A 25,586-nucleotide genomic window follows, 5' to 3' on the forward strand; every position below is an offset into this window, starting at 1 on the left:
GTAAGTGTAGTTATTTAAGAAAGATGTCTTAACACCTTTTTCGAAGTTACTTGTACAGTATTGTGTGAATACTCGTCACCGCTGCAATGCATCTTAGGAAATTAGGTAATACACGCTATTACATATCCGACAGGAGTGCAGGGTACATGGTGTGTTCCTCTTCAAATAAAATGTTTTTGTTATACAGAAATGAAAGTTTCTATTCCTTATTCTGAAAATAAAAACTGCAACTAACTATTTTATAATGTCGAATATTTTATAAACGAAAGTAGACAGTAGAGGAAAAAAAAAAACCAATGGAGATGCCGGGGATTGAACCCGGGGCCTCATACATGCGAAGCATGCGCTCTACCACTGAGCTACATCCCCACGTGGTTACCCACCCCTATTATGCGGTCCTTAAAGAAATCAGTCGTATGCCATTATTATTTTCGGATTTTTTTTTTAAACACTTTTTAAACGCAACCCCCTAGGTGCTGCGATGGCCGAGTGGTTAAGGCGTTGGACTTGAAATCCAATGGGGTCTCCCCGCGCAGGTTCGAACCCTGCTCGCAGCGAAGTCCGGTATTTTACCAGCAAAATACAATTATCTTAATACTCTGTACAAAGATCTATATGACACCCGAAGAAGGCTCCACGGCCGAAACGTTGTGTTCTCTTCCTTCTTTTTTTCAGCATGGAATAAACCTATTACTTGTTCCTTAAAGATCTATATATACTAGTAGGAAACAGCACTGACGTGGGATTATAGTTTAGATGAAGTAGAAATGAGAATGTTACTTAAATCTGTGCACAAATTCATAGAAGATCTTGGAGGAATTGTTGCCTGTATAGAGCCACTCACCTGAAGAAGATTGAACAGCTGAAACGTTGTGTTTCTTTTCTTCTCTTTTCAGCATGATTTAAGCCTTTACTTGTTCCTTTGCAGCATACGCAGCTACCCGCTTAAACTACTAGAGCCACTCACTTCCTGCCACTCCTTTACGTAAATTCGGCTTTAGTTTCAACAAGTATATACCTGGTTCTTCTTCGCGATAAAGCGAAGTGCAAGACTACCCACCGGAAACGGGACAGCTAGCCATGCAGCTGCCCAAAACACCTCAGATTAACCGATGACGAGGATGTCATGAAGTGCTGATGACCCGGACCCCCGAGTTTAGAAAACACCGTTTAAACAGAGACCGGGAGCACCGAGACTCCTTCGGTTTGGATCGCTAAATACAACTGCGGAAAGCCTGATAAAAGACACAGAAAGAAATAAGAAATGATAATTACTTACATATTTTTATTAAAAAATAGAATATGTGAACTATAATACAAATATATATATATATGTGTGTGTGTTAAGGACAGGAAAAGCACAGACAGCAGAGAAACAACAGAAAACAGAGAGCGACTCAGAGCAGGGGAGGAAGGCTCAGGCACAGGGAGACAAGACTTCCACTGCAGTAATAATAAAGATGATGATGGCGATGGTAATGACAGTGACGGTATGGCTGGTGATGATGATGACGATAATGACAGTAATTACAGTTATTATGATGACAGTAGTGCTGGGGATGATGGAGATGAAAACAATGATGATTTTGGCTGTAATTATGCTACTGACGCAGCCGGTGAATCAAGACTTTTGCCCATGGGTCTCACATGTGCTCGTAATAACGATTTAAGGAGGGGGCTGCAGCATCGATTTATCTGAGGAAAAGACTAAGATCTGTGCAGTTTGGGCATAAATGGTGATATTGAACCTTTCAGATTGATTTAAAACTGCCCAAAAGTCAAATCTGAATTTGAGGAAGATCAGAAGTGACAACCTTCTAGTCAAAACAGCCATTTCCACTCCAGGTTTTGAGTAATTGATCATTAAATATTCTCTATAAATACAGCATGACTTTAGTCCCATAGCAGTGGGTCAACCCCCACTTGTCCATGTACAGTCTATATGTTTCTAAGGCCAGGGCCGCCACACATTGTGCAAAGGCACTGCGGTCTGTGGCGGAGGGTGCCGTGCACAGAGGGCCGTGCCCTGGGCACTGTGACCATGGTAACTGTAGACTGTAGGGATCCCACAAGATCCCTCCGCCTCCTCTCCCAGCATAGCACTGCCAACCACTCCCTGTGGCGCCAAGGTCTCAGTCCCAGACTGGCAGCTGCCAGCACTCCGTTGGTCCAGCAGGGCGCCCTCTGCTGCTGGGCAGGGGCAGTGCCCATGTATGCTCAGGGCGGAGGAGGGAGAGGACAGGTCGTGGAGCCGGGTTTGGGTCCGATCTGGGTCTTGGCTGGACGGTGAGGGCAGGTGGTCCAGTAGCAGTCGGCGTTTCGCTCTGGGGGCTCGGGCCCCCTCCCCGCCCTCCAGAAACTCGCCCACGGTGCGCAGACAGCCCACGAACCCGTGCTCGTAACTCCGTTCTGGCGCCCCCTCTGGCCACCCTGGAGAAACAGCTCAGATCAGAGAGGGACGCAGGAGCCCTACCACAGCATTAACAGACCCTGCTCAGCCTGGACACAGGGAGTGCACCCATCCATTTATCCAGTACAGGGCTCCAAGTGCTCAGCCATCTGACACACAGGCAGATGGCAGAGAGATAGAAGATCAACAGGGAGACGAGCAGATCAACAGGGAGATGAGCAGATAGACAGGGAGATGAGCAGATCAACAGGGAGACAAGCAGATTGACGGAGGTGAGCAGATACACAGGGAGACAAGCAAATTGACAGGGAGACAGACAGATCGAGAGGAAGGAGGGTAGAGCAACAGGGAGACGGACAGATCGACAGGGAGACGAGCAGATCGAGAGGAGGGAGGGTAGAGCAACAGGGAGATGGGCAGATCGACAGGGAGATGGGCACGGGTGGAGATCTGCCAGGCAGAAAGAAGGGCAGTCTTAGAATGAAAGCCAGGCAGCAGGCCAGAGGAATTGGCTCAATGATCAAGGAGACAGAGACGCAGCGTCACTCAGGAAAGCAGAGACAGACACAAGTCAGACAGACACGCGCCTGAGCCAGCCACAGGCTTTGCCTTATTAACGTACCGTAGTGTCCCAGCAGAGTCCATCTCCTCATGTGCTGCACAGCCAGCTCCAGGATCTCCGCCTTCTCCAGTTTGGGATTCTTCAGCCTCTGCTGGGAACATTGGATACACTGATCGATGTAGTGTACTGAGTGTACAGTCTTACTTACAAAGCAGCTTCCCCTAGTTTCTTAGAAATGCAAGCAGCAATCCTGCTAATCAAGGGCATTCTTAATTAGAGGGATTATTTTGGAAAAGTACCTTTTCCCAACACAGTTCACACAGCATTGACCAACGCACTCTAACTGAGGTGCAGTTCCAGCATTTTATCACCATGTGTCGGTCAGAGGACAGTTGGCATAAGTCTGGGGACTGAGTTAAAACAGAGTTACGGATTGGTGCAAGGATTCGACAGCAGTCTGAGGATGGTGTTCTGGCTGGTACAGGAGTTGTTTTGCTGTTGCTGGGTTTTTGGTGGAGGTCAGTGGTTCAGATCGGGAACGAGGGGTGATATTAAGGAAACTGGTTTCAGTCTGTACTTAAGGTTGGAGTAAGGTGTGCAAGGGGCAGTCTGACCAATTCTGAACCCCAGCGGTCACTCAGGAGAAGAGACTGGAGACAGACACAAGCACTCCAGCTGTGACCATCATACCAGGTCTAAGCATTTAAGCATCTTACTCCACGCTCATTATTTTCTCAATCTCTTAAATTAAGAGGACTCTGGTCCTTGATGGGTGATGACTATGTGCGATTTTATTTGCTAAATGACAAACTTGTGCTAAATGAGCACTTTCTCAAAGGGCAGCACAGTGGTGCAGTGGTGGAGCCCTGGGTTCAACTTTCTGGAGTGCTATATGTGTGGAGTCTGCATGTTTGCATGGGTTTCATACAGCTGCTCTGGTCTCCTCCCCAGTTCAAAGACATGCTGGGGTTAATTGTCCTATTGGAAAACAGGCCCTGGTGACTGTGTATCTCTGTGATGGACTGCCGTCTAGGGTGTACCCTGCCTTGTGCCTATTGCTTGCTGGGGTAGGCTCCAACTGTCCTGTGATCCTGAGTTGAACTGATTAGAAATTTGGAGAGCTTTTTTGATTTAACACATTGTTTTTTTAATTGATTGCAATGGAATTGTTCTATATCTTTTAAGATGTTAATGTCATGGTAAAATACTAGACTGAGGCTTCCCGGGGACAAGGATTAGAGACCCCTGTGTTTCTGTCTGGGTCTCAGTCTGTCTAAATGTGTGTCCATCACCACTAAATGGTTTGCCAGATTATCGGATACTTTTCAATTAGCAAACTACGGGCGCTTAGGATCTTTATCCCAAGAGGGAGTTAAATCATTCAGTAGGAAGAGAGGTGTAATAAAGTTTGGAAGGTCCACTTCCCGGCGGCTCTCGCTCACCTCCTCCCTCGTGCTCTCCAGCAGCAGCACGCGCAGCCTCCCCAAGCTGTGGTTGATCCGCTCGCGCCGCCGCCGCTCCGCCAGCGGCTTCCACATCTGCGCGAGAATCAGTGAGGACGGGGGCCGGTTATAACACACAGGGTGACAGAGCTGTGAAAACCCTCAGACAGCCCCGATGAGGCGATTTATGAACAGCACCGAGATCGGAGCAGAAAAGGTCGGCTGGGATTCTCGGTGAAAGACTAGAACAAGAAATACCCTTCTCAGGCCCTTGTCCTCAGCCAGGGCTCCGGTCATCTCCACGCTCGCTGGGGTTCTTCCAGTTTCCAGAGGTGCCGAGGCGTCGGTGAGCGGCAGTGGGTCAGCCGTGAGGACGCAGGCAGCGGACAGCTCTCCGTCAGTCGGGTACAACGAACAGGTCCGCTCTGAGGGGCGGGGAGGGACTCTCCTATGTAAACGGTGGGGGGGACACCCTCGGCCTACGTCAGCAGTCTGCTTGCCCCCTCCCCAGAGCAATCCCACCTCAGTAATTACCGCCAGATTTGTTGATGAACCTCATGGAAGGACGCTTCAATGAATGGCAGTTTTTAACTTGCTACAGTGTATGTTAATAACAGCATTTTTCAATCGTTTTTTTCCGAGTTGGGTAAGAATGTGCCACGTACCTAAGCCCAAATACAGCTGTAAGAAATCTAAATATTCATTTGGCAGTTGCATTCTTAATATCGTGAAGGAATTCAAAATCAGAATTAGCGCGACTAAAGCAGTAAAAGGATTGATAAATTCAAGATCAATCCTTCAATATCGGATTGCGATCAGACGTATTTCTGCTACAGTACAAAGTACAGAAAACCCCGGAACCGGAAACACATTGTTTTTCTTATTAAAATGTAATAATTCTTAAATAAGTGTCATTTCTCTTCATTCACACAGTGCAATTCCACTTCAGTTCCAATACATTATTACACTTTAATCCATTTTATTACATTCTGTCGAGATGTTATTAAGTTGTGTCAATTATTCTTTTTCAAACTGAACATCAAATAATACAAAGTAGAAGAGGAAACCTAAAAAGTGAACATATAACACAGAACACTATGTTGACAAAAGCCTTTACAAAGCTGGACGTAAGAAGTTACAATTTCTGCATATAACAATTGTGGGTTTTGCCGTTTTATTTTTCACGTTTTAATGGAGTTTACGAGTTTAGAAGCGTTAAAGGTGGGAATAGCATTAGATCATTTTGTTTTGGGGAATATGATTTGCTAACAGGTCAATTATAAATACATGTTCTTTTTCCACATCACATATTACAAATTATAACACCATTTCAAACTCCTGAAATCTAACATTCACGTTTAAATGCTTGAAGAAACGTTTTGCAAGTCTATCCAGAACAACGTCGTCTTTATATAGGTGGCACGTGTGTCAGAGCGTCTTTTCCAGCCTTACAGAACACACATGAATCATCTTGTTCACATCTGAGTCTAGAAAGTGTTAGCTGAACAGGATAAAACCTATGATCAGTTTGAAAGTTTATGTCTTTAGCCCTGTTGGGAAGACATCGTCTGTCGGGGGGTGTCCTGACTTACTCCCAGTTAATATTGCCAGCAGAACACGCAGGGGGGTGAAGGAGGGTTTACACAGAGCGCCAGGTGATAAGCACGCGCTGATTTTTACATCGTTAGCTGTCATCTCGCGCAATGGGCAGCCTTTCCCCGCGGACTCTTTGATGTCGGAGCGGGGCGGGGGGAGGCGACGCGCTTCCGCTCCCGGGATCTGCGGTGTTACTCGTTAACACCTCCTCCCGCCGCAGGTGTCGCGCCGTTTGTCGGACTGCACCACCGGCGTGACAAAATGCGAGAAGCGTGCCGGAGGCACACAGCGAGGGCTCGGGGTCGGGTGAAGTGCAGGCTGAGGGGAGGACAGGGCACACCTTAGAGCAGACATTTCTGTTCTCCTGAAATGATCACCCGTATTTCCTCACACGTGTTATTGCGAGCTCTTTAAATGGGGGTGGCCCACTGCCTTGATTGTAAGAATTTGCCTCACATTATGATCTGTGGTGAATGTGACCAGACAATGCTTGTCTTTAACATGACTGCAGTTAAAGATCAGTTTTTTCTTAATCCGCAATCCTGGTCCTGGGGGGTCAGTGTGTCTGCAGGGTGTCCAGTCCTGGTCCTGCGGGGTCAGTGTGTCTGCAGGGTGTCCAGTCTTGGTCCTGAGGGGTCAGTGTGTCTGCAGGGTGTCCAGTCCTGGTCCTGGGGGGTCAGTGTGTCTGCAGGGTGTCCAGTCCTGGTCCTGCGGGGTCAGTGTGTCTGCAGGGTGTCCAGTCCTGGTCCTGCGAGGTCAGTGTGTCTGCAGGGTGTCCAGTCTTGGTCCTGAGGGGTCAGTGTGTCTGCAGGGTGTCCAGTCCTGGTCCTGGGGGGTCAGTGTGTCTGCAGGGTGTCCAGTTCTGGTCCTGGGGGGTCAGTGTGCCTGCAGGGTGTCCAGTCCTGGTCCTGAGGGGTCAGTGTGTCTGCAGGGTGTCCAGTCCTGGTCCTGGGGATCAGTGTGTCTGCAGGGTGTCTAATCCTGGTCTTGGGGGGTCAGTGTGTCTGCAGGGTGTCCAGTCCTGGTCCTGGGGGTCAGTGTGTCTGCAGGGTGTCTAATCCTGGTCTTGGGGGGTCAGTGTGTCTGCAGGGTGTCTAATCCTGGTCCTGGGGGGTCAGTGTGTCTGCAGGGTGTCTAATCCTGGTCCTGGAGGGTCAGTGTGTCTGCAGGGTGTCCAGTCCTGGTCCTGCGAGGTCAGTGTGTCTGCAGGGTGTCCAGTCTTGGTCCTGAGGGGTCAGTGTGTCTGCAGGGTGTCCAGTCCTGGTCCTGGGGGGTCAGTGTGTCTGCAGGGTGTCCAGTTCTGGTCCTGGGGGGTCAGTGTGCCTGCAGGGTGTCCAGTCCTGGTCCTGAGGGGTCAGTGTGTCTGCAGGGTGTCCAGTCCTGGTCCTGGGGATCAGTGTGTCTGCAGGGTGTCTAATCCTGGTCTTGGGGGGTCAGTGTGTCTGCAGGGTGTCCAGTCCTGGTCCTGGGGGTCAGTGTGTCTGCAGGGTGTCTAATCCTGGTCTTGGGGGGTCAGTGTGTCTGCAGGGTGTCTAATCCTGGTCCTGGGGGGTCAGTGTGTCTGCAGGGTGTCTAATCCTGGTCCTGGGGGGTCAGTGTGTCTGCAGGGTGTCTAATCCTGGTCCTGGAGGGTCAGTGTGTCTGCAGGGTGTCCAGCTCTGGTCCTGGAGGGTCAGTGTGTCTGCAGGGTGTCCAGTCCTGGTCCTGGGGGGTCAGTGTGTCTGCAGGTGTCTAGTCCTGGTCCTGGGGGTCAGTGTGTCTGCAGGATGTGGTCTGTATGGGTCCTAATGCCCCACTATGGGGATGGGCACACTAGACTGTACAATGGCACTGTCTTTTGGATGAGACATAAAACCAAGGTCCTGACTGTCTGTGATCATTAAAACATACTCTGTTACTAGCCAAATCTCCCCCTGGCCTTTACCTATCATATAATATTCCCCCACTGTGAACTGGCTTCATCAATTCTGTTCTCCTCCCCACTGAGAGCTGATGTGTGGGGAGTGAACTGGAGAACTATGGCTGCTGTCACATCATCCAGGTGGAGCTGCACACTGGTGGTGGTGGTGGAAGGGAGTCTGCATCACCTGTAAAGCACTTTGAGTGGAGCTCTATGTAAGTGTAAGGTTTCTTATTCTTTCATTACTGTACTCTGAGTGTAGAAAAGCAGAGTCTCACAGTCTTCCCCTCTGCTGTCAGACTCTGACAAGGAAAACAGCCTGCTGTCAGAACACGATCATTGATTTCACTTCCCCGGGGGTTTCACGGACAATCAGAGAAGGCGGTAAGGAGCTCTATTCTGCTAAAAAAGAACGACACATTGCTCGGATCATCATGTTTCGCGCAGGCGGAGAGGTTCGCACAGGGTAATGCGTTGTGCGAAGGTCAGTGGGTCTAGAGAGCCGTGGGGAAGCGAGTCGAGGCGTGAGGTCTGACTGTGGGAACCGCTCTCCTCGCGCGCGTGAAGGACGAGGTGCCGTGTGGGAAAGTGACAGAGCTTCCCCCCCCACTGGGGACAACCGCCCGCCCGGGGGGGCACACTTCTCGCGCGGGGGTGATGAAGTAACACAGCACGAGGGCACGATACGGCCCGTGACTAGCCCCCGAGCTCACCAAAAGGCGGCACTTAAAAGGCGCGCGCGAGCCTTTGAAGGGATCACAGCCAGGCGAGGACAAGCACCCCTCGCGCCTTCACGGTTTTGTTTTTGTGCTGCTTTAATTGTCGAAATAAATCCTGTTTGTTACCCACTCAGACGGGGCTTTTTCACCCCTGCCGTGCGGGGGTCAAATGGTTGCAGCTGATATCCTGGCTTTTATAGGTTGACGACACTGTTACCTATCGGATACCTTTCAATCAGCACGACACTGCCTTCACCTTCATGGTTGTTGTTTCTCGTGCGAAATGGGAAAAAGCGAACTCGCGCCAGACACGATTCCCACGTGGAGGGTCTGAGAGTGCGGCAGCTGTCTCGTGTGCCCCTGTGTTCATTTAGAGCAAGGTTGTTACTTCTTGCTCACTGTGCTAAAGTGTTTCAAAACCCGCACGATAAACTCTGTTGTGAGTATAAAGCGCCGTTAAGGCTTTGACGGGATCATGTCAAATTTAATCATTCTAACGGGAAAATCCATCCGAATAAAAACTTCAAAATATTAGGCCGAATAGCACCAAAAAAACTTTAAAAATTAAACTGACAGCAGTATGAAACGTTCAAGTTATCACCGCCTTAGCAAAATAAATCACTGGTGCATGTTGGAAAAAAGAATAACATACTGCTTTAATCGATTGTTAACGTTTTATCTTCCCTTTTTTTCAGCTAGTGATTGACTTTTACTGCTTCCTTTGGAGCCGCCGAACACTGACGCCGCTCTCCGCTCGAGCGACTTGATGTCTTTACTGATGGGAAATCCTCACATCTTAGTGAGGGCATTGTTCACTGCGGAGTTCAAAATTCGGACCCACAAAGCACTCTGTGTTTTTGTGCTGCTTTAATTGTCGAAATCAATCCTGTTTCTTACCCACTCAGACGGGGCAGCAGGGAACAAGACAAGAGGCTTTTTCACTCCTGCCGTGCAATGGTTGCAGCTGATATCCTGGCTTCTTTCAGGAAAAAAGATTTTTCGACTCTAGCAGCTTGAACCGTACTGATGTGTGCGACATTTCCAAACCGCGTTTAATCATCTCGAAGAGAGGCGGAGAAACAGTGGTGCTAGGGGAATCTTCAGCGATCAGAAACTAACGTCAATTAGAATCGCAGTCTGCTTTAAAAGAGACTTTATTGTTTTTTAATGGAAAGGAATACATTCTATAGTAAACAGCGTGATACAAACCAAACTGTTTATTATTTTATATTATATACTTTAATGATACGTGGGCTCTTTAAAGAACGGCGCACGGGCAACACAGCAGCATTTAATCTTAAATTAGTCGTGAGATATTTGACGCGGTAATTCGGTCTGAGACTTTCAGTTGTCCAGGGGGAAAAAAAAAGAAACTTTCCCTCAAACGCAGTCACTGCAGGATTCAGACATGAGCAGCAGGTTAACGCGAGGATTACCAGTCCCTTTCCGTGTTGTCGTCTGCGTCAGAGTGGGGCGGTGTTTTCTGATGGTGAAACACAAACCATCCCGAAAAAATGGTGATTAAAATGTGAATCTACGACTCGGGATATTTTTTTCATTTCTTTAAAAAGAAAGGAGAAATAAAAATTATGATGTCGTCCGCATCCTATTGAGTGTTAATGAGGCGGAGTTACACGTCGGCTGCGATGGCCGAGTGGTTAAGGCGTTGGACTCGAAATCCAATGGGGTCTCCCCGCGCAGGTTCGAACCCTGCTCGCAGCGTTTTCCGCCAACATTTTCTTTAATCTTTCAATTAGATGCACGAACGCATCAGCTTCAAACCTTTTGTTGGTCAGTTCTTCTGCCTTTCTCAGTGCAGTTTTTCAAGGAGCGAGCCTCGCGGAGCACGTCACGTGTGTGGTCGGCTTGCTTACTTCTCCAGTCCGCCGCCGGAATTCGCAGCTTCCGCCTCTTTGTGCACAAAGGGAACCAGCTCTGACAGAAACAAGACTGTGCGGGTAGCGTGGCCGAGCGGTCTAAGGCGCTGGATTTAGGCTCCAGTCTCTTCGGAGGCGTGGGTTCGAATCCCACCGCTGCCACATCTTTTGAAGCCAAAGACCTCACATCGCGCTAAAAAAAACATCAGTCACAGAAGGTTTAAAGAATATCAGAGACAGAAAAATATATTTCCAATTTTCAAAGATGGTGCGTGAACGGTTTACGCGAGTCATTTACCTACGAAAGAAAAAACAATAAGAATGGGCTCTTCTCGTGATGTGCTCAGTGAAGTTCAACATTGTGTTCTGCGTTACAGTACATGACAGTAATTTGCGGAGGCGACATGATGTTTCTTTTTTTCAAACTGGGTCCAATTTTGAAAAGGAAAATGAGACGGTCACCCGACGAGGATGGGATTCGAACCCACGCGTGCAGAGCACAATGGATTAGCAGTCCATCGCCTTAACCACTCGGCCACCTCGTCGCATATGGGCTTCGCTCCACTATGATGTAGACGTTGCAGTCAGACAGACTTGTTATACTAGCGACTTTGTGGTTTGTAGTAAGGTCTGTGCAGTGCGGCACGACAAACACACTTTATGTAAACTTAAACCTCAAACATCCTTCATAATTCATTTCCGACTCCATTTTGTAAAGGACAAATACGTCATGATTAAAAAAAAAAACACAACCGGCGCCGTGGCTTAGTTGGTTAAAGCGCCTGTCTAGTAAACAGGAGATCCTGGGTTCGAATCCCAGCGGTGCCTTTTATTTACAGACTGAATTTCCCCTCAAATGTTACTAAACCAAACATTCAACTGCCTTCCCGAATAATACCTCGGAATGTCTAAAAACAAGAAGGATTTGAAAGGGCATTGAGGGGCGCCTGATAGAGCACTGTTCTACAAAATGGAAATGCGCCCCCTAGCTCATGGACAGGATGTCGATTAAGATCTATCGATAGTTCCAGCCAACAATGGCACAACGTCAAATAGCGAAAATAGCGCTTCGCGATGGTATAGGGCACTTTTTCTTCACTTTTTCCATGTCTCAACAGTTGCTGTGACAATAAATGCGATATTGTACATCTTGCTCACTGTGCTAAAGTGTTTCAGAACCAACACGATAAACTCTGTTGTGAGTATAAAGCGCCGTTAAGGCTTTGACGGGATCTTGTCAAATTTAATCATTTTAACGGGAAAATCCATCCGAATAAAAACTTCAAAATATTAGGCCGAATAGCACCAAAAAAACTTTAAAAATTAAACTGACAGCAGTATGAAACGTTCAAGTGATCACCGCCTTAGCAAAATAAATCACTGGTGCATGTTGGAAAAAAGAATAACATACTGCTTTAATCGATTGTTAACGTTTTATCTTCCCTTTTTTTCAGCTAGTGATTGACTTTTACTGCTTCCTTTGGAGCCGCCGAACACTGACGCCGCTCTCCGCTCGAGCGACTTGATGTCTTTACTGATGGGAAATCCTCACATCTTAGTGAGGGCATTGTTCACTGCGGAGTTCAAAATTCGGACCCACAAAGCACTCTATGTGAAGGAAGAGCTCAGAGATTTTCTCTTTTTAAGATTTTCTTTCGTCCCTGCGTGATCAACGGTTTAAAAGGACTGCATTGGCAGCGGTGGGATTCGAACCCACGCCTCCGAAGAGACTGGAGCCTAAATCCAGCGCCTTAGACCGCTCGGCCACGCTACCCGACGATGAGCATAACCGCTAGAGCCTGCCACAAGCCGCAGACAGCAGTTATTGTAAATCAGGCATTGTAAAAACAGACGTTATTATAAAAAAGATGTTTGGAAATAAGTTTCAGTTACACTTAACTGACGTCCATGGTAAAGGAGTACCTTTAGAATGACCCAGTTAAATAAGGATGATGATGAGGCCCTCCAGTCATCCAGCAGGCTGTCCGGAGAGAGTTGTTTCAGGGTCTGTAATTTCCTATTCAGTGGGATGGAAAATGGAAAATACTGTAACGTGAGTGACTCGGGTCAACACTGTGTTGTACAAAGATAGAACTTTTAATGTCCTCTTACTGTACAGAAAGGGCTTTTCCCCACTCCAAACATTTAACATAATGAAACAACTTCAGTATGTCCAGATTTCGGCAGCCAGAACCCTGACCAGATCGTGTGCAAGTGATCCCATTACTCCTATCCTGGAGTCTTTGCACTGGCTTCCTGTCAGGTTTTGTATTGACTTCAAAATCCTCATGCTCACCGATAAGTCTCTGCATGGCTTGGCGCCTCAGTACCTGTCTGACTTACTATCTTCCTACTACCCACTTCACAGCCTCCGTACATCTAATTTTTGTCTCCTAACTGTCCCCCAAGCCCATCTATACTCTATGGGTGACAGGGCCTTCTCCCGTGACGCCCCAAAGCCCTGGAACTCTCTTCCCAAGGATATGAGAGAGTCACCTTCCCTGACTCAATGCCTTCTTGAGTAGGGCTTTTATTCAACTGTGTTCTGTGTATGCCTCTTTGCTTTTCCTTCCTCTATTGTAATTGTGTAGTTCTGCTGTCTCCTCTTATTGTGTATTTTTTTCTTACTGTAAAGAGCTTTGAGAAGCCACTTTTAAAGGCGCTATAACCTAAAGTTTATTATTTGGGGAAAAAAAGGAGTCGTCTTCTCAGCTGCCAGTCAATCGTGGAGCAAACACACAATCCTGCAGATCCTTCATCCCTCCATTTCCTGGGCAACCGCACAGATCCCCCACCCCAAACCCCCAGGGTGCCACCCTGCCCAGTGTCATGGAAGGAAACCGTGAACACTACAGTACTTTAGAAGATTGCAAACTGAGCCTGTGGTCTAGTCTGCAGCCTGACTTGTACATTTATTGTACTCAGCCAATATGATAACAGCAGTACGTTTTGTGTTGGAGAGTGTGTGGTGAGGTAGCTAGTGCTGCTGACTCACAGCTCTTGTGCACTTAGTGTAAAAGTGGAATGTGGACATTCTGTGTAGAGCTTGCATGTTGTCTCCAGTTTCCCTAGGTGCTCTGGATCGATGCTAACTATCCCAGTCTGGCTGGCTAAGTAAAGAGATGTCTTAGAGATGAGACAGGGCTCTTGATTAAACTCCAACAAATGTCACGTCAAACACAATGGTGGTACAGCACTTTATTGTGCTGAAACGTGATAAAGTACCTTTCAGGGCTGCCAAGCAGTACACTGTGATAATGTGTGGTACAGAGTGGCAAACTGTGACACTGTGGGGTAACAACAGAGTGAGAAAGGCAGGGCGTGGCACAGGGTGATAAAGGATGGGACTGCGATGTACAATACTGAAAAGCAGACGGAGAGCAGGGCCTCTCAGTATAGTCAACGCCAGCACAATACAGCCAAGGGCAGCCCCTTGTAGCACAGGCAGGATCATACACAAGCCAGTGCAGGGCAGTACAGCTCTTACAGAGCAATCCCATTCCCTGTGGCAGTACAGTGCAGACTCCCACCCTACAGTAAAGTACATAATAATAATTGCTTACACTTATATAGCGCTTTTCTGGACACTCCACTCAAAGTGCTTTACAGGTAATGGGGACTCCCCTCCACCACCACCAATGTGCAGCTCCACCTGGATGATGCAACAGCAGCCATAGTGCACCAGAACACTCACCACACATCAGCTATCAGTGGGGAGAAGAGCAGAGTAATGAAGCCAATTCATAGAGGGGGATTATTAGGAGGCCATGATTGTGTCCTCTGTCCTAGATTCAGAACTGCCTGCTGTGCAAGTCGGTCTGGTTTCAAGTGAAGGAATAGAGTGACTCACTTAGTTATCTGTCTGCTTTATTTAATACTGCCCTGCCCGTACATAAATAAACAAACTTCAAAATACAGTTAGATTTAGTACCAGACTCAAACTCGGCGACTGCTCCTGCTCTGTGCCAATATCACAAAGACAATCATATCTCACAATCATTCCCCTTTCCCACGTAGGTCCTACTGGATGAATCTGACAGATGATAAAAGAGAAAGCAATACATTTAATAGTGCCTACATTCTCTCCAAATATGAATTAATAAATTGCCTGGAAAAAAACAAACCCTTTACCAAAACAAAGGGCGAGATTTCCAAGAGGCAAATGTCTGACCACTGCTGGCTGACCGAGGGCACTGCCTTTGTCCTGCTTTGTGAGGCCTAACTTTGCACAGCCCTTGCAATGCAGCGGACGCAAGTCACAGCGCAATGGAGCAAGCCCTGCTGGATGGAGTCCTGGTCGGCGGCGCTGGAGAACGAGACATCGCTGAGCACCACGCTGCGGAGGGAGGGCGCTTCCTGGCAGGCAGGCAGGAGGTCAGCGGGGGACAGGGAGGAGTGCTGGAGCCGCAGGGAACGCAGCCGGGCCAGGCGCGGGAGACAAGGCAGCCCGTTCAGCACTTCAGCCCCACCCAGGGTTAGCTCCACCAGGCCCGGCAGTCCCTCCGCGATGCCCGCCGCCGCCCCCTCGTTCTGCGTGGAGCATCTGCCTTTCCTCCCAAGTTCTAGGCTTTCCAGCTGCGCCAGGTGTCCGCTGGCACAGCCACGGACGCCAGCTTCTGTCACCCTGAAGGCATCCCTCAGCTCAAGCCTCCTCAGAGTCTCCCAGTTTCCCAGCGCTTTCAGGTGCTGGTCTGAGAAAGAGGGCACGTTTTCCACAACTAAGGTCTCTATCCTGATCCCACTGCTGACACCACTGCTTTGGAAAAATGCCCCCGGCACCTCACAGGAAATGAGCTCTAGCGTCTTCAGAGAGGCAGGCAGGCGCTGGTAGTTGCCCACCTCCCTCAGGTCAGCGTGCAGCAGGATGAGACAGTGCAGCTTGGGACACTGTCTGGCAAGCGCCTGCAGCCAGGGCTGAGAGAGGAGAGCGCGGTTCCTGACGGAAAACAGAAGGCCCCTCAGACAGAGGACTCGCAGACCGGCGCCCAGGTACCGCCTCACCAGCAACCACAGCAACCTCGAGTTCACCTGTCAGAGTGGAAAAAGAAAATCAGGCTGTGCTGTTGGGTGTACTGTCCTGAATTTGGGGCTTCCATTATCAACACAAGACCCTCAGTCACTTCCCTCTTTCAGGAAACTGCTCTGCAGGTCCCGGGCCTGCTGGGACCCAGGACAGGACAACAAAGCGTGTTGGGCTTGGTTCTGGCTCAGCTTGACAAAACGAACAGGGCTAGCTGCATCGCGATGGCTCAGCTCGGGCAGGCCAGTGTGAAGAGGGCCAGAAGAGATCACGGTCTCCCAGCGGTGGGGCGCTCCAGTAAGTTATGGGTACGAAGATGCAACAGGTTGCAGATGAAGAGTTCAACTCACCACGCTGCACTTGGTTAAATCCACGCGTCTCCACAGCCTGTGGTCACGGATAAGCCTCTTCCACCTCTTGCACACCCTGCAGTGGGAGAAAAGGTTTATGGAACAAGTCTTGTTATGAGCCCAAAGGTCAAACAGCTACCCAGCGGGCAGAAGATCTCAAATCCATACTTGCAGAGGAGGTTCCACAGCTTGTTCTGGAGTATATATGAACATAGGGATCCCTCACCAACCATGAAAAGTCAACACTTGACAAATCAATAAGCTCTTATGGGAAATAACAGCAGTTTCCTGTGACTTTGCCCCTGTAAATGCACTGTTTTAACTGCATCCTACATGCAACGAAATAAAAGTACTGTATAGATACCATACACACCACTAACATACATTAACCCCAAAACAGAGCCGCTTGATTCTGTCTGTTCAGGTGGCAGGGACTGAAGACTGTCCCGCCTGGGAGAATGTTAAAACCGTCTCAAACTCAGCCCCTGCAGGGCCCAGTGTCTTTAGGTTTTCCCCTCAGTCTGAGTCTCATTATTTTCTTATGCAGTTACAGGATGTTTCTTAAGCTCTTTCGCAGGCCATATCTCAAAACTTTGTGACAAGCGGTAAAATTCTGCAGCTAATAAAATAATTAGGCCCACTGTGTAACCCAGAAGTGAGGAGGCAATGAGCCCAGCGGGAACTGAGTCTGACACCTGGTCTAGGGGAACTGGTGCCTCAAACACAGAAACCGCACAGGAAGGTAAAGACACTTGTTTACCTGTTCAGATATGAAGTATCACTTCAAGTCTGGTGTAGCTATGAGCCCAGCAGAGGGTCTCAGCTGACAGCACAATCATTTCAAAACCTCCGTTTTGTCTTGACGGATCAGTGGACACTTGATCTACCTTCAAGTGATCAATTTGATCTCCTAACTCTCTAAATAGTTATTTACATTGTTCAGATCTACTGTACTCCAACCTACTTCTGGAGTAGCTAGAGGTGCTTTTTCAAGCACATCACGCAGAAAATAACTAATGTATATATTTTTACTGATCTAGAATATAAACATTGTATAATATATACATGACCCACACATCACGGACAAAGAGAAGAATACACGTTACGTATTATAACACCCAATATAAGCCAATGATTACATCATTTTATGTAATGTATTCTTTTACTAACGTTAGGAAATCTGTTTAAAGCCAACAGCCGATGCAAACACACAAAGACATTCAAATACAAACTTATACACAACGTCATCATACTCACATAATAACTAATACAAACACGCTTCTAAACTTGAAAACACACACTATAGTCGGGAAATATCAATAAAAATTAATGTAAAGGTGTGAATTGACAGCCACGAACGCAGGCATTGACTTCTCTGTCATTTGTCATGAGGAAATCGTCGCCGCATTAAAAGGCATGTTTTTGGGAACGCAACTAAAGTGCTGAGGATTTACTGTAGTTGGGTTTTAATGGCGCCGCCATCCAGGACCACGAACTGCATTTCCGAACCAGTTGAGAATACCTGGATTATCACTGGGACCACAGTGAAGTCCTGCACTACACCAACTCCTAAAACAACAGGTGTGTCCGGGGCAAGAGTCACCATGTAGTTAAAGCACCACTTTCAGTGACACATAAACATATGCCTGTAGTGACTTGAGAATCCTCACCTGGCTGCTCTCAGCAAGTCTCGCACATTTAGGTACGATAAAATGTCTAATAAAATGTTTTCCGGGAAGTAATCCAAAGAACCGCTACCCTCAGCGGCCATTCTAGCCTGTAAACAAAAGGACCACCACTGAGCTCACAAGCTCCGGGTAGGAACGTCAGGAACTAGTCCCGCCCCTATCTGTGGGCTGGCGCTGCGATTGGCCACAGTCCGGCCTTGGGAGCTACCATTGGTTAATCAAGCTGAATGATGTGATTGGTGATCGCTTGAATTTGACGTTGACGTGTTGACGTTTCAGGTTTCCCCTTAGAAATGTCGGTATAGTCAAGTTCAAAATATGCATTACTCCGTAGCCACAAACTGAGTAGATTAGACAATAACACGCTTTCTTGCTCAATGTGACAGGAACACAAAATAGCTGCCGGAGCTATGTTTTTGTATAGCTTTTATAGCAAATAAAAGACATTATACCCCTTTTCCTGCTACGAAATGAGAATAAAACTCAAGTTGGTCAAGTTGGTCAAGTTCTTTATTAGATAAAACCCACTCAGTACTAATCACAGAGCCCCTAGAAGCAGTGCATTGCTCCATGAATTTAAAAAATAAGTAAAGGAAACTAGAGGCCCTTCTGATCAAACTGCTGGTAGCAGCTAATCCATCACAACTAGCAACCCTTTGAAGCTCAGCACGTGTGAGCCTGGTCAGCACCTGGATGAGAGACCTCCTGGGAAAAACAGCAGGTTGCTGCCGGAAGAGGTGTTAGTGGGGCCAGCAGGAGGCCGCTCCCCCTGCAGTCTGTGTGGTTCCTAATGCCCCAGTATAGTGATGGGGACACTAGACTGTAAACAGGTGCCATCCTTTGGATGAGATGTAAAACTGAGGTCCTGACTCTCTGTGGTCATTTAAAATCCGAGGGTGTTTCTTGAAAAAAGCAGGGGTGTAACCCTGGTGTCCTGGCCAAATTTCTAATTGCCCTTACCAATCATGGCCTCCTAATAATCCCCATCTATGAATTGGCGTCATCATTCTGCTCTACTCCCCACTGAGAGCTGGTGTGTTGGGAGCGTACAGGCACACTATGGCTGCTGTTGCATCATCCAGGTGGTGCTGCACATTGGTGGGGGAGGGGAGTCCACATTTCTTGTAAAGCAGTTTGAATGGAGTGTCCAGAAAAGCGCTATATAAGTGTAAGCAATTATTATTATGAAAGCACAATAACCTAAATGATGTGCGCGCTTTCTCTCCTTCACTACTGAAGAAGGCTCCACAGTTAATTTTTCTTCCATACTGTATTTTTAGTATATAATGACCCTCTGCCCCCGATCCCCCGCTGGTGTGTCTCTTATTGAAAAGGGGTTTTGAGATACAGATGGAGCACACAGACAGTGGCGGAGTATTTTGACAGCAGGCCTGCCCTCTACAGGCGACAGGGTCATAGTGAACAAGTACGTCCCTCCTCGTGGCCTACTGCATATGCGCGTCCCGGGTGCGCCAGTGTGAGCTGCGCGGAGATCAAGATGGCGGCGAGCAACGGCGGAGGAATGGAGGTAGATGCGGCAGGTAATAAATTCTCTGCTTTCAAGTACATTTCGTTTTTACTTAAAAAATGGTAACATTCGTGGACAGCTGTTGTCTCAAGACATTCTCATTTCGAGGACTAATAATAACGAAGCGCGAGATAAAAATGATTTTGTCTTGGTATAAACCGGGTATAGCGATGTTTTTAACAGCTGCCCTTCACATACTGATTGGTCAAGGAACTGTGTATTCTTCTGTATGATTGGACGACTGTGGGTACGTACCGCCCTTTGTCTGAAAGACGTGTATTGATTGGCTTAATTTGGTGTCACTCTTTTGGTTTTGACGATTCCAAACACTTTACTCATCTGTTGTGTCTGTATACAGTAGTTTAAGAAATTTGGAAATTAATTAGTATTTGTCATCAGTCTGTTAATTTTATGGAGTTATAAAGTTTACGGAGATACATTTACTGATTCTTGTTTCATTTATATGAGAATCGCCCCTGATCTGTATTTTGTTTTATTGAAAGAACCGACCAACTGACTCGTGCTTTATTAAGAAAATAAGTGTCGCAAACAAGAAGGCATTCGATAGATAACTGATCTAGCTGGTTTTTGAAAGAAGCCAGAGTTTTTAAACCACTTTGTGTGTGGAACTGTCACTTGGGTTCTCTGTATTGTGTTTGAAATGTTAGATCCCAGGTGATCACATACAGCCTGTCCTATACCATTGTTAATATACTGTAGTGTCCAGTGTGTCTGTATTAACCCCCCCCCCAGTGCAGTGTTAATGGACTGTAGTGTCCAGCGTGTCTGTATTAACTCCTCTCTCTCAGTGCAGTGTTAATGCACTGTAGTGTCCAGTGTGTCTGTATTAACCCTTCTCTCTCAGTGCAGTGTTAATGGACTGTAGTGTCCAGTGTGTCTGTATTAACCCTTCTCTCTCAGTGCAGTGTTAATGGACTGTAGTGTCCAGTGTGTCTGTATTAACCCCTCTCTCTCAGTGCAGTGTTAATATACTGTAGTGTCCAGTGTGTCTGTATTAACCCCCCCCCCCCTCAGTGCAGTGTTAATGGACTGTAGTGTCCAGTCAGTGTGTCTGTATTAACCCCTCTCTCTCAGTGCAGTGTTAATGTACTGTAGTGTCCAGTGTGTCTGTATTAACCCCTTTCTCTCTCAGTGCAGTGTTAATGTACTGTAGTGTCCAGCATGTCAGTACTAATCCTTTCTCCTTCTCTCAGTCAGTCCCAGCGTTATGGCATCTGGGGTGACGGGCAGTGTTTCAGTGGCTCTTCACCCCCTTGTCATCCTCAACATCTCTGACCACTGGATCCGCATGCGATCACAGGAGGGACGGCCCATGCAAGGTCAGAGTGTCTCGGAGGGGCTTTCCAGCTTCTCCATTGCTTGTCTTGTAACAAACGACAGTGTGGAGAGTCATCTGCAAAAGCCAACTGTTTCTGTAACCTTGGTTCTTTGTGCAGATTAAATCCAACTACTGTCTGTAAATGTATGAAGAAGGATATTCTTGTTTAAAGGTAGATTGTGTGCCTGCGATTTTAGTGATGCAGTGCATGCGATCTGTAACAGTGTGTGTGGAGTCTTTGTCAGTGTGTGGTGACTGTGTGTGTGTGGACACTGCCGGTGCCTGCTGACTGTGCCAGTGTGTGTGGACACTGTCAGTGTGGAGTCTGTGTCAGTGTGTGCTGACAGTGTGTGTGTGGACACTGCCGGTGCCTGCTGACTGTGCCAGTGTGTGTGGACACTGTCAGTGTGGAGTCTGTGTCAGTGTGTGCTCACAATGTGTGTGCTGACTCAGTGCGTTGTTCCCACACAGTGATCGGAGCCCTGATTGGGAAGCAGGAAGGCCGGAACATCGAGGTGATGAACTCGTTTGAGCTGCTTTTCCACACAGTGGATGACCGAGCTGTCATCGACAAGGAATACTACTACACCAAGGAGGAGCAGTGTGAGTGGGGCGTGGGTCAGTGGGAGAGCGTGGGGCCTGGTGGGCGTGGGACAGTGGGCCTGATGGGCATGTTTTTAATACAATTTTTAATCTGTTGCATTGCTTTGAAACAAACAATCTTCCTTCTTTTCTTCCCTCTCTCCTCCTGTTGTTCCCTCTCATTCCTCTCTCCCTCCGGCTCCATCTCTCAGTTAAGCAGGTGTTCAAGGACATGGAGTTCTTGGGCTGGTACACAACAGGCGGGCCTCCTGACCAATCAGATATCCACATTCACAAGCAGGTGGGTGGGCGCTCAGGTGACAGTCCAGTGGGCAAGGGAGAATGATCACATCAGGACATTGCAGCTGCAGCTCATCCTGCATTGTCAAGTCTCCGATCCTTCAGTTACGAAGCCGTCACCATCACACCATCAATAATTTGCTCACCTGCTGTTTCTCTCAGTGCTCCGCATTGTCTTTATTGGTTCTAGCATTTTCTGCCCTGCTGTGTACAACTGATTCTGTGCTGGATGTTCTCTTCACTTAGAAGTCAGGGTCGTCTTGTAGCTGCTCAGACCGACTAGTGGCTCCTCCTAGGGCTGGTCTCCTGATCTGCACTGGTTTCTTGTGAGCCGGTTCTGTGCCTGCAGCTCTTCTGTGATGAGTCCAAGCTTATGCAGGCTGAGACACGGGCACAGTACAGGGGAACCAGCTTTGCTGCAGCACGCCTAGTGGGATCAGAGTGTCTTAACACTGTCTCTCTCTGCCTCTCTCTTTCCCCCTGGGCAGGTTTGTGAGATCATCGAGAGCCCCCTGTTCCTCAAACTGAACCCCATGACCAAACACACTGATGTGAGTCTTGACTGCCTGGGACTGTGGGGGGGGTCAGGGTTGTTGGTGTTAATTCTCAGAGTATGCCGGCGTGACTGAAGTTACATTGCCAATAACATATCATTCTGAAGTCTGCAGAGCTGAGTTGTGCTTCTTATTTGAAGATGGAGTTTTAGAAGATTCATAACACTGGTGCTCCAGTGTTCCAGGTTCAGAGTTTGGAGTGTGGTGCTCTACAGTCCAGACAGCACAGGATCCACTCTGGGCTGTAATATTAGTACCTCCCCTCACCTTTCACAACTCACTTTCTGGAGCAGCTTCGACACCTCCAGCTATGGATCATTATGTAATAATAATTAATAATAATCAGTCATAGCCAAGATCACCACCCCAGTTTCCTGGTCTTCGCTCTTTCACCCTGAGCATTTTGTTTCCCTGCCGATCTTGATGAAGTACAGGCATACATCTCCCCAACATCAGTGTGTGCTGGTGCTGAGAATTGAAGATTAGAAACTACAATCATAGCCGGTTTTGTGAATGGTTTGTGTAATACTAGAGTGGTGTTTCTATGCAAGATGAGATCTCTCTCAAGCTGCTAAAGAATTATTAAACCAACTGAATAAGTTTAAGGCAAGTAACTCATCAAAACTCATGACTGTCAACAGAGCTGCACCTCCCACCGTCTTCCACTAGGTAGCACCACATATTTACTGCACAGCTTTTACATTTTCATTCCTGTACCCACAGTGCTCAAGAGAACCAGCATTTAGTCACTAAACTTGTACTGCTTCCAAGCATGGTTATATCCTGATGGTTCTTAAAGCTCCCTATTCATAGGAAATGTAACATTTTTAAAATCCAGCTCATAAAGCAGTTTCAGCTGTTTTCAAGTGTGGCTCTTTATAAAATACTTTATTTTGTCTTTTTGTTCTTTTGCCTTTATCTCCTCCTTCTTATCTCCCTGTGTGAGGCTTCTCTCTTTTTCATTCCTTTCAATACTCTCTCTGATTCTCCCTCCAGCTCCCGGTCAGCGTGTATGAGTCTGTGATCGACATCATCAACGGAGAGGTAACACCTTTTGTGAACTAAACATTTGTACCACTGTGTAATTGCCATCACAGGTGTTTTCAGGGTGAGTGTGAGAGGAGAGGGATAGCAGTGGCTCTAGCAGTGTTTGTAGTCCAGTCAGGTGCGATAGGGTGCATCTAGCAGTATCTGCTGTACAGACAGGAGTGACAGTGTATGCACTGGTCAGTTCAAAGCTCACTTAAACTGTGCAGTGTTCAATAGCTCATTATCAACTTGCAATAGGCAGTCTGATCCAGATTCTCACCTATTGAAGTCCACCGTTTCCTGAGTCATTGAAATGGGAGATACAGGACAATTCTCTCAAAGTGTTGACTGAAGCTGTGAGATAACGGTTACACTGTGGCTTGTCCTGGTATCCTTCAACCTACCCACAATACACCAGTCCTGGAAGCTGACATGGGCATGAGGCACTGTGATCAGTGACACACATCCTGCCTAAGTCATCTGTGCAGGTCTCTCAGTGAAAGGTAGCACAATATTCAGGAATGTCCAGCACTGATCTCTATCTCCATCCTGCTGTCCTCTGTCCTCCCTGTACCGCTCCTCTCTACCTAGGCAACCATGCTGTTTGCAGAACTGACCTACACACTGGCCACAGAGGAGGCGGAGAGGATTGGAGTGGACCATGTGGCCCGCATGACTGCTACCGGGACTGGAGAGAACTCCACAGGTGCGACCCGGTTCCCCTGGTTCTCTTTTTGTTTTTGCCCTCTATATTCATCCCTGTTGCTCTCTCTGTTCCTCTGCCTCCCTTGTTTGCCTCGCCTTACTCTCTCCATCTCTTTCAGTGGCCGAGCACCTCATTGCCCAGCACAGTGCCATCAAGATGCTGCACAGCCGGGTAAAGGTCATCCTGGAGTACGTCAAGGCCGTGGAGGCTGGTGAGGCATTGCGGGGCGAGATGGGGGGGCAGAGAGCTGGGGTAACGGTGAGGGGAGAGGTTTGTGAGAGGCTTATATAGGACGCGTAGGTTTACTTGGTGAAACTCAATCAGCATGGGCACTCTCCTGAGCACATTTTCGAGTCTGGGTGGTGTCACTAGCCGACTGTAACTGGGGTTTCCCAAGTGGTGGCACACTATAGGGTCAGGATTACTGTTGGTGAGGGGTGTGCCTCTCCTCCAGTAACAGCTTTGGTGCAGTTTCATGTTAAAAGATTATTTATTAGAAGAACCAAATGATTGGTTCAAAAGTGGGCGGGTCTGCCTCCACTTCCTCATTCTCCTGTGTGCGCTGGCAGGGTTTGTGGCAGTGAGCCAAACAAAAAACACACAGTGGGGGATTCCAGATCAGGTGGGGGAAACGGAAGTCACGGGTAATTCTAAAGTTTTTTAATAAAAAGAGAGGGAGATGACAGAAAGGGGTAGGGAACAGGAGTGCAAAGAGCAAAAGGACAGGAAGACAGGGATTCAGATGAAAGGAAGGAGAGTGTTTGACTGCCCCTGGCTTCACCTTTCTTTGATGTCCAGCATGTGGCCCATTTGTGTCTAAAGCTGCCGCCCTGCGGTCCTCTTTCCCTCTGTCAGGAGAGGTGCCTTTTAACCACGAGATCCTGCGTGAGGCCAATGCTCTGTGCCATCGGCTGCCTGTTCTCAGCACCCTCAAGTTCAAGACTGACTTCTACGATGTGAGTGCACACCAGTAACACCAGCAAGCTAGTACTGTTGCACTGTCAAACTAAACCGATACTGTTGCACTGACGCCGCCCAACTGATATAGTAACACTGTCGCACCAATACACTTGCATCCTGATAAAGTAACACTGTCACACATCATAACACCTACATTACTCCTTGCCAACTGGACACAGAGGAGTCAGTCGTTTCCTCTCTCTCTCTCTCGCTCAGCAATGCAATGATGTGGGCTTGATGGCGTACCTCGGCACCATCACCAAGACCTGCAACAGCATGAACCAGTTCGTCAACAAGTTCAACATCCTGTACGACCGGCAGGGCATCGGGCGCCGCATGAGGGGGCTGTTCTTCTGAGGAAGGGCTGGGGGGTCGCTCTCCTTCCCTGAGCAGGGGCAGCGCTGTCCTGTGAAGGGGTTCCAGTCACATGGCTCAGCTGAACAAGACACAGTGAGGCTGCGAAGTGGAGCCTCGGTGTCTTTGATAGAGAGAATCACGTTACCCTGGACGCTGTCTTGTTTAACTGAGGCACGCCACATGCACTTTGGTAAACCCTTCTCTGGCTGATGTCTGATTTCTGGTTCTGTAAGCCATAAATGGTTTGATCTAATGCCTAATACAAAATACAGCACACATTAATACCTTGGAACACAAATATAGGAAGACACACACACACACCCTGTGGCACCTCGCACTGATACGCCCCCTCCTGGCGCCAGTCTATCCTGCAGGCTGGCAATCCCGAGGTGGGGGCTGTGTCTGAAGATGTAGAGACACCTCCTCCTCTTGTGTGAGGCTCTCTAGTGCTCGTCTTGTTTGAATTTTGCTTTAGTTTTTTTTGGAATTTAAAATAAATGTTTTCCACACTGGAGGACTGAGACTGGTTTGGTTTCTGTGGGTTCTGGTGTGGTGGGATCACTAGTTGGTGTGGAGTGGGAATCTGAAGATTGAGAAGATTTGGGCTCTATGTGGTCCTGAGAACAGGTCCTCATTACAGCTCCCTCAGCCAGCCCCCTCTGTGTGG

At 47.9% G+C, this 25,586-nt stretch overlaps 3 protein-coding genes and 7 non-coding genes across 10 annotated transcripts; 5 read left to right on the forward strand and 5 right to left on the reverse strand.

Annotated features, from left to right (window-relative positions):
- Positions 1 to 297: 297 nt before the first annotated feature.
- On the reverse strand, positions 298 to 369 carry trnaa-cgc (transfer RNA alanine (anticodon CGC)). Its single transcript has one exon. It is a non-coding gene; the product is annotated as a tRNA-Ala (tRNA).
- A 106-nt stretch (positions 370 to 475) lies between these two features.
- On the forward strand, positions 476 to 557 carry trnas-uga (transfer RNA serine (anticodon UGA)). Its single transcript has one exon. It is a non-coding gene; the product is annotated as a tRNA-Ser (tRNA).
- Positions 558 to 1,948: 1,391 nt separating this feature from the next.
- LOC148838195 (transcription factor HES-7-like) lies at positions 1,949 to 4,711 on the reverse strand. Its single transcript, XM_088909812.1, has 4 exons — positions 4,673 to 4,711; positions 4,415 to 4,510; positions 3,033 to 3,120; positions 1,949 to 2,430 (listed from the first exon to the last, which is right to left on the reverse strand). The coding sequence occupies exons 1-4, from the start codon at positions 4,709 to 4,711 to the stop codon at positions 1,949 to 1,951; spliced, it is 705 nt and encodes a 234-aa protein (XP_088765938.1).
- Positions 4,712 to 10,269: 5,558 nt separating this feature from the next.
- Positions 10,270 to 10,351, forward strand: trnas-cga (transfer RNA serine (anticodon CGA)). The gene has a single exon. It is a non-coding gene; the product is annotated as a tRNA-Ser (tRNA).
- A 235-nt stretch (positions 10,352 to 10,586) lies between these two features.
- On the forward strand, positions 10,587 to 10,668 carry trnal-uag (transfer RNA leucine (anticodon UAG)). Its single transcript has one exon. It is a non-coding gene; the product is annotated as a tRNA-Leu (tRNA).
- Positions 10,669 to 10,969: 301 nt separating this feature from the next.
- Positions 10,970 to 11,051, reverse strand: trnas-gcu (transfer RNA serine (anticodon GCU)). The gene has a single exon. It is a non-coding gene; the product is annotated as a tRNA-Ser (tRNA).
- Positions 11,052 to 11,260: 209 nt separating this feature from the next.
- trnat-agu (transfer RNA threonine (anticodon AGU)) lies at positions 11,261 to 11,334 on the forward strand. Its single transcript has one exon. It is a non-coding gene; the product is annotated as a tRNA-Thr (tRNA).
- Positions 11,335 to 12,198: 864 nt separating this feature from the next.
- trnal-uag (transfer RNA leucine (anticodon UAG)) lies at positions 12,199 to 12,280 on the reverse strand. Its single transcript has one exon. It is a non-coding gene; the product is annotated as a tRNA-Leu (tRNA).
- A 2,071-nt stretch (positions 12,281 to 14,351) lies between these two features.
- Positions 14,352 to 17,647, reverse strand: fbxl12 (F-box and leucine rich repeat protein 12). Its single transcript, XM_088912010.1, has 3 exons — positions 17,547 to 17,647; positions 15,877 to 15,952; positions 14,352 to 15,534 (listed from the first exon to the last, which is right to left on the reverse strand). The coding sequence occupies exons 1-3, from the start codon at positions 17,645 to 17,647 to the stop codon at positions 14,725 to 14,727; spliced, it is 987 nt and encodes a 328-aa protein (XP_088768136.1). The 3' UTR covers positions 14,352 to 14,724.
- A 1,363-nt stretch (positions 17,648 to 19,010) lies between these two features.
- On the forward strand, positions 19,011 to 25,430 carry cops6 (COP9 signalosome subunit 6). Its single transcript, XM_088910221.1, has 10 exons — positions 19,011 to 19,105; positions 20,307 to 20,432; positions 20,903 to 21,034; positions 21,226 to 21,314; positions 21,802 to 21,864; positions 22,864 to 22,911; positions 23,488 to 23,602; positions 23,721 to 23,813; positions 24,458 to 24,558; positions 24,779 to 25,430. The coding sequence occupies exons 1-10, from the start codon at positions 19,063 to 19,065 to the stop codon at positions 24,917 to 24,919; spliced, it is 951 nt and encodes a 316-aa protein (XP_088766347.1). The 5' UTR covers positions 19,011 to 19,062; the 3' UTR covers positions 24,920 to 25,430.
- The last annotated feature ends 156 nt before the right edge of the window (positions 25,431 to 25,586 follow it).

This window comes from Atractosteus spatula, chromosome 3 (genome assembly GCF_055471065.1).
Source record: "Atractosteus spatula isolate fAtrSpa1 chromosome 3, fAtrSpa1.hap1, whole genome shotgun sequence".
Classification (NCBI taxonomy): domain Eukaryota; kingdom Metazoa; phylum Chordata; class Actinopteri; order Semionotiformes; family Lepisosteidae; genus Atractosteus; species Atractosteus spatula.

Bases quoted from the DNA above. Each gene is read 5' to 3' on its own strand.
- LOC148838195 (XM_088909812.1), bottom strand. From the start codon at position 4,711: ATGACCGGAGCCCTGGCTGAGGACAAGGGCCTGAGAAGG. The intron at 4,511-4,672 runs GTATTTCTTGTT...ATTCTCGCGCAG, and splicing joins AGGACAAGGGCCTGAGAAGG to ATGTGGAAGCCGCTGGCGGA. The intron at 2,431-3,032 runs GTACGTTAATAA...CTGTTTCTCCAG, and splicing joins GACTCTGCTGGGACACTACG to GGTGGCCAGAGGGGGCGCCA.
- cops6 (XM_088910221.1), top strand. From the start codon at position 19,063: ATGGCGGCGAGCAACGGCGGAGGAATGGAGGTAGATGCGGCAG. The intron at 19,106-20,306 runs GTAATAAATTCT...TCCTTCTCTCAG, and splicing joins AATGGAGGTAGATGCGGCAG to TCAGTCCCAGCGTTATGGCA. The intron at 21,315-21,801 runs GTGGGTGGGCGC...CCCCCTGGGCAG, and splicing joins ATATCCACATTCACAAGCAG to GTTTGTGAGATCATCGAGAG.
- fbxl12 (XM_088912010.1), bottom strand. From the start codon at position 17,647: ATGGCCGCTGAGGGTAGCGGTTCTTTGGATTACTTCCCGGAAAACATT. The intron at 15,953-17,546 runs GTGAGGATTCTC...CTCCCACTGCAG, and splicing joins GACTTGCTGAGAGCAGCCAG to GGTGTGCAAGAGGTGGAAGA. The intron at 15,535-15,876 runs GTGAGTTGAACT...CCACTCTGACAG, and splicing joins ATTTAACCAAGTGCAGCGTG to GTGAACTCGAGGTTGCTGTG.